At 38.6% G+C, this 20951-nt stretch overlaps 4 protein-coding genes across 5 annotated transcripts; all 4 read left to right on the top strand.

Annotated features, from left to right (window-relative positions):
- Nucleotides 1-233: 233 nt before the first annotated feature.
- Nucleotides 234-3966, top strand: LOC148155881 (extracellular calcium-sensing receptor-like). Its single transcript, XM_088012015.1, has 8 exons — nucleotides 234-292; nucleotides 633-927; nucleotides 1012-1301; nucleotides 1503-1798; nucleotides 2221-2426; nucleotides 2544-2765; nucleotides 2865-2988; nucleotides 3068-3966. Exons 1-8 carry the CDS (start codon nucleotides 234-236, stop codon nucleotides 3964-3966), a joined length of 2391 nt encoding a protein of 796 aa, XP_087868141.1.
- A 3771-nt stretch (nucleotides 3967-7737) lies between these two features.
- On the top strand, nucleotides 7738-11676 carry LOC106913947 (extracellular calcium-sensing receptor-like). The gene is made up of 8 exons (XM_088011404.1): nucleotides 7738-7796; nucleotides 8136-8430; nucleotides 8515-8804; nucleotides 9019-9314; nucleotides 9662-9867; nucleotides 9970-10191; nucleotides 10294-10417; nucleotides 10505-11676. The coding sequence occupies exons 1-8, from the start codon at nucleotides 7738-7740 to the stop codon at nucleotides 11401-11403; spliced, it is 2391 nt and encodes a 796-aa protein (XP_087867530.1). The 3' UTR covers nucleotides 11404-11676.
- A 1438-nt stretch (nucleotides 11677-13114) lies between these two features.
- On the top strand, nucleotides 13115-16810 carry LOC148155880 (extracellular calcium-sensing receptor-like). Of its 2 annotated transcripts, none has more exons than XM_088012013.1 (7): nucleotides 13115-13542; nucleotides 13622-13911; nucleotides 14125-14420; nucleotides 15014-15219; nucleotides 15345-15566; nucleotides 15660-15783; nucleotides 15871-16810. In XM_088012013.1, exons 1-7 carry the CDS (start codon nucleotides 13282-13284, stop codon nucleotides 16767-16769), a joined length of 2298 nt encoding a protein of 765 aa, XP_087868139.1. In that variant the 5' UTR covers nucleotides 13115-13281; the 3' UTR covers nucleotides 16770-16810. The 2 variants fall into 2 exon arrangements, with proteins under 2 accessions (XP_087868139.1, XP_087868140.1); XM_088012014.1 differs by having other exon boundaries at nucleotides 14125-14430; nucleotides 15030-15219.
- A 1034-nt stretch (nucleotides 16811-17844) lies between these two features.
- On the top strand, nucleotides 17845-20845 carry LOC148155879 (extracellular calcium-sensing receptor-like). Its single transcript, XM_088012144.1, has 7 exons — nucleotides 17845-18134; nucleotides 18655-18949; nucleotides 19029-19318; nucleotides 19531-19826; nucleotides 20069-20274; nucleotides 20401-20609; nucleotides 20717-20845. The coding sequence occupies exons 1-7, from the start codon at nucleotides 17845-17847 to the stop codon at nucleotides 20763-20765; spliced, it is 1635 nt and encodes a 544-aa protein (XP_087868270.1). The 3' UTR covers nucleotides 20766-20845.
- Nucleotides 20846-20951: the final 106 nt, after the last annotated feature.

The raw sequence follows: 20951 nt of genomic DNA, 5'->3' as shown, positions 1-20951 counted from the left end.
AGATTGGTTTGAGATTAGCAGTGAGTTTGTTTGAGCTGATCATTGTTCTTGTGTTGGGTGGGACTCTAGATGATCTGAAACAAAAGATTCTCCCTACAGAAGCTCTGACTGCTGCTGCTGGCAGCGTCACATTATCATCAGAGCGATGCATCCTACAGGGTACTCCTCCTGCACCCGCATTCTCTCTGCATGGAGATTTTGTAATTGGAGGCACTTTCTTCATTCACTACAAAATGCAAACGGTGATTAATAACTACACCACCAAGCCTGAGCTTCCAAGATGCACAGGGAGGTTAGTTAACTGATGTTTTTGTGCCATGTGTTCTATGATATTTAGAAAAAATAAATTATGATTCATAATTAGCAAACTTCTTGTGAGATTTTGCTGTTAGCTGTTTTAGTTATTTTAATATTAAATCAGAACTCACGTGAGCTTGAATTTGATTTTCTGAAGTTTCTTAATTCTTACAACATTTTGAGAAAATATTTTCGAGTAATATCATCAGTTGATTATTGCCACTTTACACATATGCTTTATTTGGTTTACGACAGCTACAAGTTTATATTGACTTTTAGTATTGTATCCTGAACTTTTTCTTATATGAACTAAATGATTCACTGATCCTCTGCAGCTTTAATCCCAGGGAGCTGCGCTTTTCCCGCACAATGATCTTTGCCATTGAGGAGATAAACAACAGCACAGAGCTGCTGCCGGGTATCAAACTGGGTTATCAGATCCATGACACCTGTGCATCTGTGCCTGTAGCGGTGCATGTTGCATTTCAGCTACTGAACGGCCAGGATCCCGTGTTTTACCAGGACAGGAACTGTTCTCAGTCTGGAGTGGTGGTGGCTGCTGTGGGAGACTCTGGATCCACTCCATCCATCAGCATGTCACGCATCATGGGGCCCTTCAACATCCCTCTGGTAATTAGACTGAATTAATGTCCAAATGAAACTCTAAGATATAAATGTGGTGATAATTTTTCTTCTTAATGTTTTTTTTTATAGGTGAGCCATTTTGCCACTTGTGCCTGCCTGTCAGACAAACAAGAATATCCAACATTTTTCAGAACAATTCCCAGTGACCAGTTCCAAGCTGATGCACTGGCCAAGCTGGTCAAATACTTTGGTTGGACTTGGATTGGTGCCGTCCACTCGGACTCAGATTATGGAAATAATGGCATGGGGTCCTTTCTTAAGGCGGCAAACAGTGAGGGGATCTGTGTGGAGTACATTGAATCATTTTATCGGACTGACCCACAGAGCAAGATCAGAAGAGTTGCTGACGTTATCCGCAGGTGTTGATGCTGAACCTCTTCAGAAATCCTTAAATTGTTTTCAGAAGAGATCGCTTTACATTATTATCAAGAAGTGTTTTCTATTTTTTCCAAGTATGGCTATAGGTTTATGTTTATATCAGTTCAAATAAAATGTAAATGTATGTAGAGTTATTATTAAATGTCCTTGTTAGTTTAATTCACATTACAACTTCTCTCCAGGTCATCAGCTGTAGTTGTTGTGGCTTTTGTAGCTGCTGGTGACATGAAGTTCCTGTTAGAGGAACTGGCTCTGGATCCTCCTCCACTTCGTCAGTGGATCGGAAGTGAAGGCTGGATAACCGACCCAAACTCCATGAGCTTCAGTTTCTGTGCAGGAGCCATCGGAGTTGCCATCCAGCAATCTGTCATCCCAGGTCTGAGAGACTTTCTGTTGGATCTCTCTCCCTCTGACGTCGCTGTCTCGTCAGTGTTGACTGAGTTCTGGGAGGATGCGTTCAACTGCAGTCTGACAAAAAGTGAGTTTTTGTTACTGTCAAAATGTTGGCAGTGTCATATATCTGCGTGGTTCTAAATATTTGTAAGATTCTTCATCACAAAAGGCAAAAGAACATTCATATGTGAAGCACACCGATGCTTCCAACTGAAAACAATGATTAAGGGGAAAAAATATTACCCTATGTCCTTAATTTGTCTTTCTGATACTTTGGTGGATTTCATCCCACCACAGCATTTCCCTGTTGTATTTCATTCTCTAGTCAGTTATCACTAGATATAAAAAAAATAAAATAAAATAAATAAATAAAAGAACGAACAGATTTAGTGGTTTTAAATGTTACAATTATCTGCCTCATAATATTTTAGTTTTATTGCATTTCAAGTTAACATTATCTGATATGTTTGTCCAGACCTGTGTTGATATAATCCAAATTTTATTTAGCTGCTGATCTGACCAAGAGAGAGTGTGATGGAACTGAAGATATTAAAGCCCTCCAAAGCCCGTACACCGAAACATCTCAGTTAAGAATCACTAACATGGTGTACAAGGCTGTTTATGCTGTAGCTCATGCCATTCATGATGCTGTATGTCAGGAAACAAAGAACAAGACACACTGTGACAAACACAGGAATGTGGAGCCCAAACAGGTCAGTTTATCAAATGTTACATTAGATTGAAAAGATGAAGATTAAAAGATGGATATTCTAAGCATTTGTTTTGCAAGCTAGTGACTACTTTCCATCTGTCTTTCTTTTATTTCTTAGGTTTTTGCTACTTTACGGACGGTAAATTTTACCCAAAATGGTTATTTTATCTCATTTGATGCTAATGGAGACCCTGTGGCTTTTTATGAACTGATAAACTGGCAGAAAAGTGAGAGTGGAGTTATTGAACTGGTAACAGTGGGATATTATGATGCATCACTGCCAAAAGGTCAGGAGTTTCATATCAACAGGAACATAACCTGGTTGGAAGGTGGAACACAGGTAAATAGTTTTTGACTAATTACTCAATGTAGCTTGTAAAACAAAGCAAACAATATAAAACTTTCAAACTGTTTTTTTTTGCTGTTGTTTCTGTCTCAGGTTCCAGTCTCCGTTTGCTCAGAGAGTTGTCCTCCAGGAACTCGTAAAGTGTTGCAGAAAGGAAAACCAATCTGCTGCTATGACTGTATACCATGTCCTGAAGGAGAGATCAGTAATATGACAGGTAAGTTTTGGAAACCTTGATGCAGATTTTACCATTAAAAATTTGGGTGTATACTATGATTCATTTATTTTTGTTTTAGATTCTCCTGATTGTTTCCTGTGTCCTAAAGAGTTCTGGCCAGATGTGAACAAAGACGCTTGTTTTCCCAAACCACTTGAGTTTCTTTCCTTCAATGAAGTCCTGTCAATCATCCTGGCTGTAGTTTCAATCAGCGGAGCATTTTTGACCATCATTACAGCAGTGGTTTTCTTCCATCACAGAACAACTCCGATTGTCAGAGCCAACAACTCTGAGCTGAGCTTCCTGCTGCTCTTCTCTCTGACTCTGTGTTTCTTATGTTCACTAACTTTCATTGGAGCCCCCTCTGAGTGGTCCTGCATGCTGCGGCACACAGCGTTTGGCATCACATTTGTTCTCTGTATCTCCTGTGTTCTTGGGAAAACTATAGTGGTTCTAATGGCCTTTAAAGCTACACTTCCTGGTAGTAATGCTATGAAATGGTTTGGTCCTCCACAACAAAGGATGACTGTCGTGTCTTTTACATTCATTCAGGTTATAATATGTATCATATGGTTGGTTGTGAGTCCTCCCTTCCCAGTGAAAAATCTGAACACCTACAAGGAGAAGATCATCCTGGAATGTGCGTTAGGCTCTGCTGTTGGTTTCTGGGCTGTGCTCGGCTACATCGGCCTGCTGGCTGTGTTTTGCTTTGTGTTAGCTGTTCTAGCTCGGAAACTACCTGATAATTTCAACGAAGCCAAGATGATAACCTTCAGCATGTTGATATTCTGTGCCGTCTGGATCACCTTCATCCCAGCTTATGTCAGCTCTCCTGGAAAATTTACTGTGGCTGTGGAGATATTTGCTATTCTGGCCTCCAGTTTTGGACTGATACTGTGTATATTTGCTCCAAAGTGTTTCATAATTTTGTTTCAACCAGAAAAGAACACCAAAAAATATTTAATGAATAAAAAGTAAGACAGTATCCCCAGGAGGCTATAAGCAAAGTGACAAAAATACTGGTAGTATTGACATGCTAAACTCTTTATAGACATTTGAAAAACCTTTGCTATTATGCACTGAATAACAGTTTGGTCGCAGTAATTTCTATGCGCACATTTCCACTGGTGGGATTATAATGTATGCCAGTGTGTTGGTTTCTTGTTTCAGGAATAAATCATGTACTAAACAAATGTCTCTGGATGTAAATGTAAACACATAGGTGTGAGTAGAAGACTGCAGAAATACAAAGGTAATCTAAATTGACTAATAAAAAAGAAAATCACGGAATTATTGTTGAGCTGCTGAGACTGTCTGCCTGCTTGTACAACACAGGAAGTAATTATATGATTAGATCTGATTTTGCCTGATCACTAATATTTATGTAATTCACAAGTTCGACAATAAGGGACACTCTGTCTTGAAGCTTACCAGAAACTGCATGCGCTTTACACAGCCATCCCCCACTGCGAATAGTGAAGTGTAGACCCGAAAAAAGTCTTTGTAAGCAACAAAGTCTCTTAAGCATTCATTTTGCTATGACTTTAATAGCTCAATAAAAGCATTTGAGACATTAGTTGCTCTTGTGGCACTATGAAGGAGAACAAAGCATGAAAATAGTACCCCCACCATTTTATTTTTATGCTAAAGGTTACTTACAGTTAGAAACTAGCGTTGGAAGTTTATTGTTCCTAGCAATGTTTGAGTTTCACCATCAGAGGGCGCTCAGCGCCCTATGTAACATCGGTTGACGCTCTGGCAGGCTGAAGAAGTCCGCCATTGCTGAGAAAACAGCTTACAGCAGATATTAGGAGCAGCTACAATAACCGCTGTGCTTTCTGTTCATAGTTTGAACTAAATAAATATGCTACACTATAAGTGACCCGGCCATGTTCTGCTATGTAACACTCAATTGCAATGAAGTAATTGGAGAGGATAGCGTCTTTCAATTCTTCCTCTGCTATTGGCAGACTATGATTTTAATCTCGTTTACATGAGACTGCTGCCTGGAATCTGCTGGTATTTTCAGATGCCGATTGTGGAAAAGTTCCACGTTAAGAGACAGCCTCAAATCCACTGTAGTTACTGTTGGGAATTGAAAAGCAGGAAACTCATTCAATGACAGAAATCATCACGATTGATATTTCTCACTGTTCCAATCGGGCCAACCCGGGAGGGGATTTATTAAGCACATCTGCATACATATTACAAATTCAACAGATGCAACAGCTCCTCCAAGATTTCACAAAATATCCAAACTCTTCCAACTTTTAAGGGTTACAAGACCTTTTATAGGACTTGATGTGTATTGGTGTGTATTTGGAAATTGTGACCAATGACCTCTGACTTATTGTTATGGCTTAATTTATGATGAGTGTGTTTTGGAGACTTCAGTAATTCATCCACAGCTAAACTGTTTCAAACATCCAAACTTAAACTGACTTCTGACTCTGGATCAAAATGACTTTACTAAAACACGCAAAGATCCTTTTCAGGTGGTAAATGGTAGTGACCTGGAACACTACCATTTCCTGACTAAAACTGCACTAACATAATTATTCCCTTATATTATCATGTCAGGGAGCTATAGGGTGATAAACGTCCTTATAGTCTCCATCTTACCAGCTTCCACGTCATGCAGTCATGTAGAATACAGTAACACATCTCGGATGAAGAGTGTTCATGTAACACATATGTAATCTGTATCAGAACAGACTAAGTAGCCCACACATCAAAATCCTATCCACCATTGTTTTTGTTTTTTTCCTACCCGTGCATGACTAGAAGAAACCCTACCACCATGCATTCTGTGTCGATAAAATTTTACACCTGCTTCAAACCTTCATGGACAGTGTTTTTGAAAAAAAACAAACAAAAAAAAAACACTCTTTGACAAAGGTTTCAAAAAGAGTTGCTGTCAGAAATTTTGATCCCTGGAGGTGGATTACAACAAAAATCTTAAGGTTTCTTTAGACATTTGAATGAGATGAAAAACTGCACAGAAAATGAATAGAGTTGTTCACAATGGCTCCTTTTTGTTTGGCGATTGGTCTGGTTGAAATTCAACTGGAGAAATCAAGTTCAATGGGAGAAATCTTGATTGGAGCACTGAATGTAAATGTACCGAGTTGGAAGGCCATGAACAGCTTATAATACAGTGTACGGTATGGCAATTCAAAGTCAATGTATTCTACCAATCTACATTTACAGCTAAGATCACAATTGTTCATACCCCTGACATATAAATTGAAAGTTTTTCCAGTCAAACAATAATTAGTTTCTAACAGAAAATGATACATAAATCTCCCAAGATATGTTAACACAAGAGACAAAAGGAGTCATTTTTGTAAACAAAATCTAAGTTTTTGTTTGCATTTTTAGATAAAAATGGTATACTGAAAAGGATTTACACAGCTATGTAAGAAGCCTCAGTAGCATGAACACAACTGAACATTTTCTCATATTGACAAGCCTTTTAGAATCACTTTTTTGAAGGTACATGTATTTATGGTCTGCGTCAGACTGGCGACCTGTCCAGGGTGACCCCGCCTCTCGCCCGGAACGTTAGCAGGAGAGGCACCAGCAACCCTCCCGACCCCACTAAGGGACAAGGGTGTAAAGAAAATGGATGAATGGATGGATGTTTTTATGGTGAGCTCCAAGTGCATGAAGTCTTTTATCTCCTGAGGGTTGTCATTTAGATTTAAGTTGGTACTCACACTGTTACATGTGTGTTTTCTGTATAGTTATTTTGGGATTTTCTGTGTTTAGTCCGGTTTCCCTGAGTCTCTGTGTTGTCCTGTCAGCCCTTGATTGTTCCCAGGTGTGTCTCGTTCCCTTGATTACCCCCATGTATTTAAGTCCACCTGTTGTCTCTGTCTCTTGTCGGATCCTCGTCTAATGTCAGTTGTTTTCACGTGTCTGCTAGCCAGTAGAAATATTAAAGTCCTGGTTAGCGTCAGCTCTCCTTTTCAGTCATGTCTATCAGTAGCTACCGGTATTAGCTGTGCGCTAACTCTCTGCCGTGCCGTCTGTGTTGGACTGTTTTGAGCTTCCGTCATTAAATTAATCATTTCCTTCACAACCTCTCTGCGTTCATCCTCACCACGTTCCATTCACCACTTTATGACACACACTGGTAATAGTATCGTTTTTGATTAGCTAAAATAATAAATTTAAGCACATTGGTCATATTAAACGATTTTAAATGTAAACCTGCCATGGGCTTGAATAATTTAGGGGTTTCACTGTATGAAATGCCAATTCATACATTTTAGTAAATGTTTGAAGTTTTGAGTTAAGTGTTTGTGGAAAGCTGGTCTAACCCTAAATCCTAGTTTAGAGACATGAACAGAAACAGAAAAACAAAGTGGAAATTTTTATGTAAAGTCATGTTAAGACAAGAGAAGATGACTGGATGAGGTCGTGTTGTTAATAATTAATGATCACCTGACATATCATAGATGTTTAAAGGCCAGTAAATACACACCTCCTCACACAGACACTTGGAAAATGGAGATTGGTTTGAGATTAGCAGTGAGTTTGTTTGAGCTGATCATTGTTCTTGTGTTGGGTGGGACTCTAGATGATCTGAAACAAAAGATTCTCCCTACAGAAGCTCTGACTGCTGCTGCTGGCAGCGTCACATTATCATCAGAGCGATGCATCCTACAGGGTACTCCTCCTGCACCCGCATTCTCTCTGCATGGAGATTTTGTAATTGGAGGCACTTTCTTCATTCACTACAAAATGCAAACGGTGATTAATAACTACACCACCAAGCCTGAGCTTCCAAGATGCACAGGGAGGTTAGTTAACTGATGTTTTGTGCCATGTGTTCTATGATATTTAGAAAAAATAAATTATGATTCATAATTAGCAAACTTCTTGTGAGATTTTGCTGTTAGCTGTTTTAGTTATTTTAATATTAAATCAGAACTCACGTGAGCTTGAATTTGATTTTCTGAAGTTTCTTAATTCTTACAACATTTTGAGAAAATATTTTCGAGTAATATCATCAGTTGATTATTGCCACTTTACACATATGCTTTATTTGGTTTATGACAGCTACAAGTTTATATTGACTTTTAGTATTGTATCCTGAACTTTTTCTTATATGAACTAAATGATTCACTGATCCTCTGCAGCTTTAATCCCAGGGAGCTGCGCTTTTCCCGCACAATGATCTTTGCCATTGAGGAGATAAACAACAGCACAGAGCTGCTGCCGGGTATCAAACTGGGTTATCAGATCCATGACACCTGTGCATCTGTGCCTGTAGCGGTGCATGTTGCATTTCAGCTACTGAACGGCCAGGATCCCGTGTTTTACCAGGACAGGAACTGTTCTCAGTCTGGAGTGGTGGTGGCTGCTGTGGGAGACTCTGGATCCACTCCATCCATCAGCATGTCACGCATCATGGGGCCCTTCAACATCCCTCTGGTAATTAGACTGAATTAATGTCCAAATGAAACTCTAAGATATAAATGTGGTGATAATTTTTCTTCTTAATGTTTTTTTTTATAGGTGAGCCATTTTGCCACTTGTGCCTGCCTGTCAGACAAACAAGAATATCCAACATTTTTCAGAACAATTCCCAGTGACCAGTTCCAAGCTGATGCACTGGCCAAGCTGGTCAAATACTTTGGTTGGACTTGGATTGGTGCCGTCCACTCGGACTCAGATTATGGAAATAATGGCATGGGGTCCTTTCTTAAGGCGGCAAACAGTGAGGGGATCTGTGTGGAGTACATTGAATCATTTTATCGGACTGACCCACAGAGCAAGATCAGAAGAGTTGCTGACGTTATCCGCAGGTGTTGATGCTGAACCTCTTCAGAAATCCTTAAATTGTTTTCAGAAGAGATCGCTTTACATTATTATCAAGAACTGTTTTCTTTCTACTTTCTCAAAGTATAACAATTAAATGGCAAGAAATTTATTTATATCAGTTAACATGAAATGCAATTGCATCTGATTTTGTTATTAAATGGCCTGGTGAGTCTAACTCGTATTCAAATTTCTCTCCAGGTCATCAGCTGTAGTTGTTGTGGCTTTTGTAGCTGCTGGTGACATGAAGTTCCTGTTAGAGGAACTGGCTCTGGATCCTCCTCCACTTCGTCAGTGGATCGGAAGTGAATCCTGGATAACCGACCCAAACTCCATGAGCTTCAGTTTCTGTGCAGGAGCCATCGGAGTTGCCATCCAGCAATCTGTCATCCCAGGTCTGAGAGACTTCCTGCTGGATCTCTCTCCCTCTGACGTCGCTGCCTCGTCAGTGTTGACTGAGTTCTGGGAGGATGCGTTCAACTGCAGCCTGACAAAAAGTGAGTTGGCACAAAAACGGCACTGTTATATACTCGTCTGGTTCTGAGTGTCCATCTTTTCCCACAAAGGACAGAAGCACTTTTATGTCTGAATAACTGTGATCCTTCTATCTGATAATAATTGTTATTGGTTGGTTAATTGTTTAAAGACAACTGGGTTATATGACCTTAAGTTACAGTATCCATCTTATAAAGTGGTGGATTTCATCCCTGTTGTATTTTATAAATATTTTCAGTGACACATTATCTTTAGACATTCGTAGATTTTTTTATACTGCATTTTAAGTTACCGTTCTTTGATGTGTTTCTTGGAACAACTTTGTTGATATAATCCAAATTTTATTTAGCTGCTGATCTGACCAAGAGAGAGTGTGATGGAACTGAAGATATTAAAGCCCTCCAAAGCCCGTACACCGAAACATCTCAGTTAAGAATCACTAACATGGTGTACAAGGCTGTTTATGCTGTAGCTCATGCCATTCATGATGCTGTATGTCAGGAAACAAAGAACAAGACAGAATGTGACAAACACAGGAATGTGGAGCCCAAACAGGTCAGTTTATTAAGTCGGATATTTTATGAGTTTTATATGAAAAGATAATTTAAGTTTGTTTTGCAAGCTTTTGACTTCTTTCCCTTTGTTTTTTGTGCTAAGGTTTTTGCTGCATTAAAGAAAGTAAACTTTACCCAAAATGGTTACCATGTCTCATTTGATGAAAACGGAGATGCTGTGGCTTTTTATGAGCTTGTAAACTGGCAGAAAAGTGAGAGTGAAGTTATTGAACTGGTAACAGTGGGATATTATGATGCTTCACTGCCAAAAGGTCAGGAGTTTAATATCAACAGGAACATAACCTGGTTGGAAGGTGGAACACAGGTAAATAGTTTTTGACTCATTACTCAATGTAGCTTGTAAAAAACGCAAACAAAATAAAACTTTAAAACTTTTTTTTTTTTTTTGCTGTTGTTTCTGTCTCAGGTTCCAGTCTCTGTTTGCTCAGAGAGTTGTCCTCCAGGAACTCGTAAAGTGTTACAGAAAGGAAAACCAATCTGCTGCTATGACTGTATACCATGTCCTGAAGGAGAGATCAGTAATATGACAGGTAAGTTTTTTAAATCTTAATGCAGATGATATTATCATTAAAAATATGAATGCATACAGTGATTTTTTTTTCCCTTTCTATTTTCAGATTCACCTAATTGTTTGCTGTGTCCTGAAGAGTTCTGGCCAAATGCAAACAAAGATGCTTGTTTTCCCAAACCACTTGAGTTTCTTTCCTTCGATGAAGTCCTGTCAATCATCCTGGCTGCAGTCTCTGTTAGTGGTTCCATACTCGCTGTCTTAACAGCAGTGATTTTCTTCCATCACAGAACAACTCCAATTGTCAGAGCCAACAACTCTGAGCTGAGCTTCCTGCTGCTCTTCTCTCTGACTCTGTGTTTCTTATGTTCACTAACTTTCATTGGAGCCCCCTCTGAGTGGTCCTGCATGCTGCGGCACACAGCGTTTGGCATCACATTTGTTCTCTGTATCTCCTGTGTTCTTGGGAAAACTATAGTGGTTCTAATGGCCTTTAAAGCTACACTTCCTGGTAGTAATGCTATGAAATGGTTTGGTCCTCCACAACAAAGGTTGACTGTAGTGTCTTTTACATTTATTCAAGTTATAATATGTATCATATGGTTGGTTGTGAGTCCTCCCTTCCCAGTGAAAAATCTGACCACCTACAAGGAGAAGATCATCCTGGAATGTGCGTTAGGCTCTGCTGTTGGTTTCTGGGCTGTGCTCGGCTACATCGGCCTGCTGGCTGTGTTTTGCTTTGTGTTAGCTGTTCTAGCTCGGAAACTACCTGATAATTTCAACGAAGCCAAGATGATAACCTTCAGCATGTTGATATTCTGTGCCGTCTGGATCACCTTCATCCCAGCTTATGTCAGCTCTCCTGGAAAATTTACTGTGGCTGTGGAGATATTTGCTATTCTGGCCTCCAGTTTTGGACTGATACTGTGTATATTTGCTCCAAAGTGTTTCATCATTTTGTTTCATCCAGAGAAGAACACTAAGAAATATTTAATGAACAAGAATTGATGGTAAATTGCTAGAACATTGACAGAAAAGTGACAAAAAAAGTTTATGAATAAACCGAAAAAACAGATGTATGTAAAAAAAAAAATTCATAGTTTCGATAACAATATGGAGCAGTCTCTTGATAATTTTCTTCTAATACTGATATTAGAAGAAAATTTTTTTTTCGTCTATATATATATTTTTTTTTGCTTTTTTCCTTTCCCCTAAAACATATTTCTGGCTAAATCCAGTTCGCCACTTTAGCTCAGTTTCATTTTTATAGCTTGTGAAACATTTCTGATAATACACATATTGAAACCCAAAAAAGTACTTTGCTATAAACAACTATGTGTTCATGATTTTTGAAGGAAAAAAAATCATCACATATTGGAGATAAGACAAACTTTATCTTCTGAATCTTTGTAATTTGTTTTCTACTAGTTTAGCTGTTAAATAAGCCAATCACAGCTCTCTTTGCTATAAATTAATTGGGCAAATCTGCGTTCTATTTTAGCTTCTAAAGTAAAGTAATATTCTTTCAATCTGACTTTTTTCTCTTCAATTCAGTTTAATCTTCTACTATCCCTCTGTTTCAAAATAGTTGAATCTTTGTAATTTTGCAAAGCTTTATGTGTGTCTTCCTGATTTTTCTCACCAGTATATCCAGTACAATGTGTCACACTCTGTGTTCTGCTGATGTTATATTACTGACTCAGTCAATAAACAAGTTTGTTTGTCACTTGGTTGTTGGTTGTTTCTCTGAATCATACACACTCCAAACCCTGAGACACATTTGAGCAGTAAATATATGAATTGGTCCCAATGCAGATTGCAATGCAACTTGAGATAAAATAAAAAGAAAAAAAAAAGTGAATAAATGATTTGCAGGATTGTTTATTGTCCTTTGTTGGTTGTTCAAATGAGATCTGGAAAGTAAAAACGTGTTAATTTAATTCATCACTATTCATATCATTAAAAGCTTAAATATCATAGGTGAAGCCTCCCTCTAATAAACAACCGACGTGATTTAGATATTTAAAGGCCTGTAAAACAACATTTGCACACAGCAAACGAAACTCGACGGATGGAAATGCGGACCCTCTTCATTGGTCCGAGATTCTTAGTCATTTTACTGGAGCTGATGTCACTGGTTCTCTTGGCTCAGTCTGTAAATGTCCTGACACAGAGGACTGAGCCTGGAGTCAGCGCTGAGGCTTCATCCACCAGGTGTACTCTGCTGGGTACGCCTCGTTCACCTGCGTTCTCAGAGGATGGGGACTTCATCATTGGAGGGGTTTCCTCCATTCATTACCAACTTTACACAGTGATTTATAATTACACCACCAAGCCTGAGCCTCCGAGATGCACAGGGAGGTCAGTAAGAAGGAGAGGTGGACATGATGTTATGTGTGATTTGTGCTTGCTGTGATACTGGGGGAAAATAATCAGATACGTTTGGTTCATAAAGCTTTGTGTTCATAAACAAGATGGTTTTTGGTCTATTGTTATCAGGTTTCTGTGCACTTTCATTCATTTCAGCTAATCTAATGTTTGACTTCTGATTGAATAACAAAAGTGATGAATTTATCTTATCAAATCTGCAAATTAAATTTTTAAGTTGAATGTTTCTTGCTTTTATGTTTTAAAATGCAATACAATTATACTATTTATTACAATACATTTAACTGAATACCAAATTATTTAGTTTTGTTATACAAGTGAATTACAAGATATTTCTCTTTCTCCAACTTTTCTCTTTGTTTCATTTCTTGTTTCTTGTTTCTTGTAAGACTGACTGGATTTTGATGTAAATGAGACAGGTTTCAAAGTTTTTATTCGTCTTTCACCTAATCCATTTCCTTCAGCTTCAACGCCCGGGGGCTGCGCTTCTTCCGCACAATGATCTTTGCCATTGAGGAGATAAACAACAGCACAGAGCTGCTGCCTGGTGTCAAACTGGGATATCGTCTCTATGATTCCTGCGTGTCGGTTCCTGTCTCAGTGCACGTTGCTTTTCAGCTGGCAAACGGCCCGGATCCTGTGGTTTACAGAGGAGAAAACTGTTCTCAGTCTGGAGTGGTGGTGGCTGCTGTGGGAGACTCTGGATCCACTCCATCCATCAGCATGTCACGCATCATGGGGCCCTTCAACATCCCTCTGGTGATTAGTCTAAAATGATCAAATGTGTCAATTTATTCTACCTCTCCTAATATTTTCCTTCTTTTTGTTTTTGCTGTAGGTGAGCCACTTTGCCACGTGTGCCTGCCTTTCAGACAAACAGCAGTTCCCGACTTTTTTCAGAACCATTCCCAGCGACCATTATCAAGCTGATGCACTGGCCAAGCTGGTGAAACATTTTGGTTGGACTTGGATAGGAGCCGTCCACTCAGACTCAGACTATGGAAATAATGGCATGGCGTCTTTTCTTGAAGCTGCTCTCAGAGAGGGGATCTGTGTGGAGTACACTGAATCCTTTTTTAGAACCAACCAGCAGAGCAAGATCAGGAGAGTAGCAGATGTTATCCGTAGGTTTGTGCTTTTGTAGACCTGGCTTTTGATTTTGTTTTAGAATACATTTACAAAAATGTTGCAGATTTTTTTTTTTTATTGCTGGAGATCTTGATTTTTTTGTTTGTTCTTTTTAGAAATGTTTACATGTAATTAGTATCATCTGTATGTAGAAAGGGTTAAATTTGCTTATAAGCTGCTAGTTGGACCTAACACATTCTATCGTCTCTTCAGATCCACAGCGGTGGTTGTGGTGGCATTTACAGCCTCTGGTGATATGAAAGTCCTACTAGAGGAACTGGCTCGGGATCCTCCTCCACCCCGTCAGTGGATCGGGAGTGAGTCTTGGGTAACAGATCCACTCTTGATGAGCTTCAGTTTCTGTGCAGGAGCCATCGGAGTTGCCATCCAGCAATCTGTCATCCCAGGTCTGAGAGACTTCCTCCTAGATCTCTCTCCCTCTGACGTGGCTGCTTCCCCACTGCTTTCTGAGTTCTGGGAGGATGCGTTCAACTGCAGCCTGACCACAAGTGAGATAATGTGAAAGTTTTTATGCTGGCTTTTACTTTTATTAACAGAATAATATGAAATGAAACTGCTGGTATTTGATTATTTGAAATATTTTGACATTGACATAGATCTATTTTCTGATATTTGTTAGTGAAATATGAATGTTTTCCCCTCTGGTATATCATCAAAGTGAACTGAAATTAATTTTCATCAAACTTTGCCACACAGTAATAATGTTAGTGTGTGACTTCTGGAAATATGTGAAATCAGCTGTAATGAAAACTTTGGCCTTTTTATACAACCATTCTTGAATCTTTCATGTAAATAATTTATGTAGACCAGAAGAAAGGTATGAAATACTTTTTGTAACCCATATTTTTTCCTACCATTATGTATATATTTTTGTTTGTTTGCATTGAACATGATTCTTAACTCTGTAGGCAAATTACGCAACCAAAACATCTTGTATGTACAGATTCGTAAATTTACATAATTATATAAAATTCTTGCAGTTTTTTTTATTTGAGAATAACATAAGAAGTACCAGATATTTTGGTGTTACAACTGTTTACATAATTTACTTATAAACAGAAAAAAAAATCTCTGTTTTCAGCTGCTGATCCAAACAGGAGAGGATGTGACGGAACTGAAGATATTAAAACCCTAAGAAGCCCGTACACTGAAACGTCTCAGTTAAGGATTTCTAACATGGTGTACAAGGCTGTTTATGCAATAGCTCATGCTATTCACAATGCAGTGTGTCAGATAACAAATACAGCCACACACTGTGACAACCACATCAAACTGGAGCCCAAACAGGTCAGTTCAGAGAGAAACAAACTTCACTGAATATTTCATTAACAATTACAAACTACTAACTTTCTTTAAAATTCACTTTGAAGGACTCTGATGGTATGTATTTGTATTTTTCTTTTTATTTGAAGGTTTTTATTGAATTGAAGAAAGTGAACTTCTCCAAGAATGGTTACCGTGTGTCGTTTGATGCTAATGGAGACCCTGTGGCTTTTTATGAGCTGGTAAACTGGCAGAAAAGTGAGAGTGGAGTTATTGAACTGGTAACAGTGGGATATTATGATGCTTCACTGCCAAGAGGGCAGGAGTTTCGTATCAACAGGAACTTAAGCTGGTTGGAAGGGACAAAAGAAGTAAAAATCAGAAAGATGATTGTCTTAGCAGTAATTGTTTTGATAATGCTGGTTGTAAACTAATTGAATTTATTTTCTCTGTCTGTGTCTCAGGTTCCAGTCTCCATTTGCTCAGAGAGTTGTCCTCCAGGAACTCGTAAAGTGTTGCAGAAAGGAAAACCAATCTGCTGCTACGACTGTATACCATGTCCTGAAGGAGAAATCAGTAATATGACAGGTAAAGTCAAATGTATTTTCAAATTTATCCACATTTTTGAATATTTATGTAATAAGTACACTGTTTTTATTTTTGTTTTTCTGTTAGATTCTCTCGAGTGTTTCCCATGTCCAGGAGAGTTCTGGCCAAATGCAAAAAGAGATGCTTGTTTTCCCAAACTTGTTGAGTTTCTTTCCTATAATGAAGTCCTGTCAATCATCCTGGCTGTATTTTCTGTTAGTGGAGCATTTCTGGCCGTCATTACAGCAGTGATTTTCTTCCATCACAGAACAACTCCGATTGTTAGAGCCAACAACTCTGAGCTGAGCTTCCTGCTGCTCTTCTCTCTGACTCTGTGTTTCTTATGTTCACTAACCTTCATTGGAGCCCCCTCTGAGTGGTCCTGCATGCTGCGGCACACAGCGTTTGGCATCACATTTGTTCTCTGTATCTCCTGTGTTCTTGGGAAAACTATAGTGGTTCTAATGGCCTTTAAAGCTACACTTCCTGGTAGTAATGCTATGAAATGGTTTGGTCCTCCACAACAAAGAATGACTGTAGTGTCAATCACCTTCATTCAAGTTATAATATGTATCATATGGTTGGTTGTGAGTCCTCCCTTCCCAGTGAAAAATCTGACCACCTACAAGGAGAAGATCATCCTGGAATGTGCGTTAGGCTCTGCTGTTGGTTTCTGGGCTGTGCTCGGCTACATCGGCCTGCTGGCTGTGTTTTGCTTTGTGTTAGCTGTTCTAGCTCGGAAACTACCTGATAATTTCAACGAAGCCAAGATGATAACCTTCAGCATGTTGATATTCTGTGCCGTCTGGATCACCTTCATCCCAGCTTATGTCAGCTCTCCTGGAAAATTTACTGTGGCTGTGGAGATATTTGCTATTCTGGCCTCCAGCTTTGGACTGATACTGTGTATATTTGCTCCAAAGTGTTTCATCATTTTGCTGCGACCTGAAAAAAACACTAAGAAATCTTTGATGAACAAGAATTGATGGTAAATTGCAAGAAGATCGGTAGGAAAGTGACAAAAAAAAGTTTATTACGAATAAACCGACACATTGTAAAGTGGTCACATGTATTTAAGAAAAAACTTTCATAGTTTAACATTAGATAACAATATGGGGCAGTCTTTTGATAATTATCTACTTATACTGATATTATGATTTTGTCATCTAAATATATTTTTTTTGCTTTTTTCCTTTCCCCTAAAACATATTTCTGGCTAAATCCAGTTCGCCACTTTAGCTCAGTTTCATTTTTATAGCTTGTGAAACATTTCTGATAATACACATACTGAAACCCAAAAAAGTACTTTGCTATAAACAACTATGTGTTCATGATTTTTGAAGGAAAAAAAATCATCACATATTGGAGATAAGACAAACTTTATCTTCTGAATCTTTGTAATTTGTTTTCTACTAGTTTAGCTGTTAAATAAGCCAATCACAGCTCTCTTTGCTATAAATTAATTGGGCAAATCTGCTTTCTATTTTAGCTTCTAAAGTAAAGTAATATTCTTTCAATCTGACTTTTTTCTCTTCAATTCAGTTTAATCTTCTACTATCCCTCTGTTTCAAAATAGTTGAATCTTTGTAATTTTGCGAAGCTTTATGTGTGTCTGTTCCTGATTTTTCTCACCAGTATATCCAGTACAATGTGTCACACTCTGTGTTCTGCTGATGTTATATTACTGACTCAGTCAATAAACAAGTTTGTTTGTCACTTGGTTGTTGGTTGTTTCTCTGAATCATACACACTCCAAACCCTGAGATACATTTGAGCAGTAAATATATGAATTGGTCCCAATGCAGATTGCAATGCAACTTGAGATAAAATAAAAAGAAAAAAAAAAGTGAATAAATGATTTGCAGGATTGTTTTTTGTCCTTTGTTGGTTGTTCAAATGAGATCTGGAAAGTAAAAACGTGTTAATTTAATTCATGACTATTCATATCATTAAAAGCTTAAATATCATAGGTGAAGCCTCCCTCTAATAAACAACCGACGTGATTTAGATATTTAAAGGCCTGTAAAACAACATTTGCACACAGCAAACGAAACCCGACGGATGGAAATGCGGACCCTCTTCATTGGTCCGAGATTCTTAGTCATTTTACTGGAGCTGATGTCACTGGTTCTCTTGGCTCAGTCTGTAAATGTCCTGACACAGAGGACTGAGCCTGGAGTCAGCGCTGAGGCTTCATCCACCAGGTGTACTCTGCTGGGTACGCCTCGTTCACCTGCGTTCTCAGAGGATGGGGACTTCATCATTGGAGGGGTTTCCTCCATTCATTACCAACTTTCCACAGTGATTTATAATTACACCACCAAGCCTGAGCCTCCGAGATGCACAGGGAGGTCAGTAAGAAGGAGAGGTGGACATGATGTTATGTGTGATTTGTGCTTGCTGTGATACTGGGGGAAAATAATCAGATACGTTTGGTTCATAAAGTTTTAAGATCATAATCAGCAGCCGTCTTAGTCTGACGTCACCATGTTGTCATTATTACTGTGTACTTTCACTCTTTTAAGCCAATTTAAGGTTTGACTTCTGATTAAATAATAAAAGTAATGAACTTATATTTCTTTTGAAGTTGTATATATGGAATTTAATTCTTATTTAAGTTAGATGCATTGTTTTGCTTGAACTTTTAAAATTTAATTTAAATTTGTTACAATATTTAAATGAATACCTAATTCCTTATATGTTACACCTCTAAATTACATTACAGCACGGACTAACTCCTTCCCAACATTAGATTCAATTCTTTATTTTTTTGTGTTCATTTTTTTCTTTGTTGCAAGTCTTAAGATCTTTCAATGTTTGAGACAGGTTTCAAAGTTTTTATTCGTCTTTCACCTAATCCATTTCCTTCAGCTTCAACGCCCGGGGGCTGCGCTTCTTCCGCACAATGATCTTTGCCATTGAGGAGATAAACAACAGCACAGAGCTGCTGCCTGGTGTCAAACTGGGATATCGTCTCTATGATTCCTGCGTGTCGGTTCCTGTCTCAGTGCACGTTGCTTTTCAGCTGGCAAACGGCCCGGATCCTGTGTTTTACCAGGACAGGAACTGTTCTCAGTCTGGAGTGGTGGTGGCTGCTGTGGGAGACTCTGGATCCACTCCATCCATCAGCATGTCACGCATCATGGGGCCCTTCAACATCCCTCTGGTGATTAGTCTAAAATGATCAAATGTGTCAATTTATTCTACCTCTCCTAATATTTTCCTTCTTTTTGTTTTTGCTGTAGGTGAGCCACTTTGCCACGTGTGCCTGCCTTTCAGACAAACAGCAGTTCCCGACTTTTTTCAGAACCATTCCCAGCGACCATTATCAAGCTGATGCACTGGCCAAGCTGGTGAAACATTTTGGTTGGACTTGGATAGGAGCCGTCCACTCAGACTCAGACTATGGAAATAATGGCATGGCGTCTTTTCTTGAAGCTGCTCTCAGAGAGGGGATCTGTGTGGAGTACACTGAATCCTTTTTTAGAACCAACCAGCAGAGCAAGATCAGGAGAGTAGCAGATGTTATCCGTAGGTTTGTGCTTTTGTAGACCTGGCTTTTGATTTTGTTTTAGAATAAATTTACAAAAATGTTGCAGATTTTTTTTTTTATTGCTGGAGATCTTGATTTTTTTGTTTGTTCTTTTTAGAAATGTTTACATGAAATTAGTATCATCTGTATGTAGAAAGGGTTAAATTTGCTTATAAGCTGCTAGTTGGACCTAACACATTCTATCGTCTCTTCAGATCCACAGCGGTGGTTGTGGTGGCATTTACAGCCTCTGGTGATATGAAAGTCCTACTAGAGGAACTGGCTCGGGATCCTCCTCCACCCCGTCAGTGGATCGGGAGTGAGTCTTGGGTAACAGATCCACTCTTGATGAGCTTCAGTTTCTGTGCAGGAGCCATCGGAGTTGCCATCCAGCAATCTGTCATCCCAGGTCTGAGAGAGTTTCTGCTGGATCTCTCTCCCTCTGACGTGGCTGCTTCCCCACTGCTTTCTGAGTTCTGGGAGGATGCGTTCAACTGCAGCCTGACCACAAGTGAGTAGTAAGTAGACCTGAAGATGATTACATTGATTTAACTTTGATTAATAACAGCAATACTTTATCTATGTCAAATCTGTAGAGATGTGTAGGTAGTCTAATTACAGAGGCAAATAAATAGGGCTGCATGAATTTATGTAAGAAACATTTACAGAGTTTTATTTTTATTGAAGATAACATTAAGAGTACATGATGCAAATAATGTAGTTTGAAAAACAAATGTATCTGTTTGTCTCCAGCTGCTGATCCAAACAGGAGAGGATGTGAAGGAAATGAAGATCTTAAAACCCTTAAGAACCCGTACACTGAAACGTCTCAGTTAAGAGTTACTAACATGATGTACAAGGCTGTTTATGCTGTAGCTCATGCTATTCACAATGCAGTGTGGCAGAAAAAAGGGAAATCAATTCAATATGACGACCACATCAGATTGGAGCCCAAACAGGTTAGTCCATAGATGTAAAAAAATATATACTTGTGTTTTCATGAACAATTACAGACTGGCAACTTCTTTTAATCTCTCTAAAAAACATGGCTCACAGTATGTCTTTGTCTTTTCTTTTATTTGAAGATTTTTGTTGAACTGAAGAAAGTGAACTTCTCCAAGAATGGTTACCATGTGTCGTTTGATGCTAATGGAGACCCTGTGGCTTTTTATGAGCTGGTAAACTGGGAGAAAAGTGAGAGTGGAGTTATTGAACTGATAACAGTGGGATATTATGATGCTTCACTGCCAAGAGGTCAGGAGTTTCGTATCAACAGGAACATAACCTGGGTGGAAAGGAGAAAAGAAGTAATAAACAAAACGATGATTGTTTTAGCAGTGATCAATTGTATTATTGATGCTGCTTCAAAAATATAAGGCTTTTTTTCTCTGTTTCTGTCTCAGGTTCCAGTCTCCGTTTGCTCAGAGAGTTGTCCTCCAGGAACTCGTAAAGTGTTGCAGAAAGGAAAACCAATCTGCTGCTATGACTGTGTACCATGTCCTGAAGGAGAGATCAGTAATATGACAGGTAAATTCAAATGTGTTTTCAAATTTATCCACATTCTTAAATCTTTATGTAATAAGAAAACTATTTGTATATATATATATATATATATATATATATATATATATATATA

Source organism: Poecilia mexicana, unplaced genomic scaffold, assembly GCF_051168715.1.
Source record: "Poecilia mexicana isolate PSO_F unplaced genomic scaffold, ASM5116871v1 scaffold_13, whole genome shotgun sequence".
NCBI classification, from domain to species: domain Eukaryota; kingdom Metazoa; phylum Chordata; class Actinopteri; order Cyprinodontiformes; family Poeciliidae; genus Poecilia; species Poecilia mexicana.
The sequence above is the reverse complement of the archived record's forward strand: the minus strand, read 5'-3'. Positions and strand labels throughout refer to the sequence as shown.

Coding starts and splice junctions, on each gene's coding strand:
- LOC148155881 (XM_088012015.1), top strand. CDS start 234: ATGCAAACGGTGATTAATAACTACACCACCAAGCCTGAGCTTCCAAGA. Junction 2,427..2,543: donor GGAATGTGGAGCCCAAACAG/GTCAGTTTATCA, acceptor TTTATTTCTTAG/GTTTTTGCTACTTTACGGAC. Junction 2,766..2,864: donor GGTTGGAAGGTGGAACACAG/GTAAATAGTTTT, acceptor TTTCTGTCTCAG/GTTCCAGTCTCCGTTTGCTC.
- LOC106913947 (XM_088011404.1), top strand. CDS start 7,738: ATGCAAACGGTGATTAATAACTACACCACCAAGCCTGAGCTTCCAAGA. Junction 9,315..9,661: donor CAACTGCAGCCTGACAAAAA/GTGAGTTGGCAC, acceptor AATTTTATTTAG/CTGCTGATCTGACCAAGAGA. Junction 10,192..10,293: donor GGTTGGAAGGTGGAACACAG/GTAAATAGTTTT, acceptor TTTCTGTCTCAG/GTTCCAGTCTCTGTTTGCTC.
- LOC148155880 (XM_088012013.1), top strand. CDS start 13,282: ATGATCTTTGCCATTGAGGAGATAAACAACAGCACAGAGCTGCTGCCT. Junction 13,543..13,621: donor GGCCCTTCAACATCCCTCTG/GTGATTAGTCTA, acceptor TTTTTGCTGTAG/GTGAGCCACTTTGCCACGTG. Junction 15,784..15,870: donor AGAAATCAGTAATATGACAG/GTAAAGTCAAAT, acceptor TTTTTCTGTTAG/ATTCTCTCGAGTGTTTCCCA.
- LOC148155879 (XM_088012144.1), top strand. CDS start 17,845: ATGGAAATGCGGACCCTCTTCATTGGTCCGAGATTCTTAGTCATTTTA. Junction 19,319..19,530: donor GTAGCAGATGTTATCCGTAG/GTTTGTGCTTTT, acceptor TCGTCTCTTCAG/ATCCACAGCGGTGGTTGTGG. Junction 20,610..20,716: donor AGGAACATAACCTGGGTGGA/AAGGAGAAAAGA, acceptor TGTTTCTGTCTC/AGGTTCCAGTCTCCGTTTGC.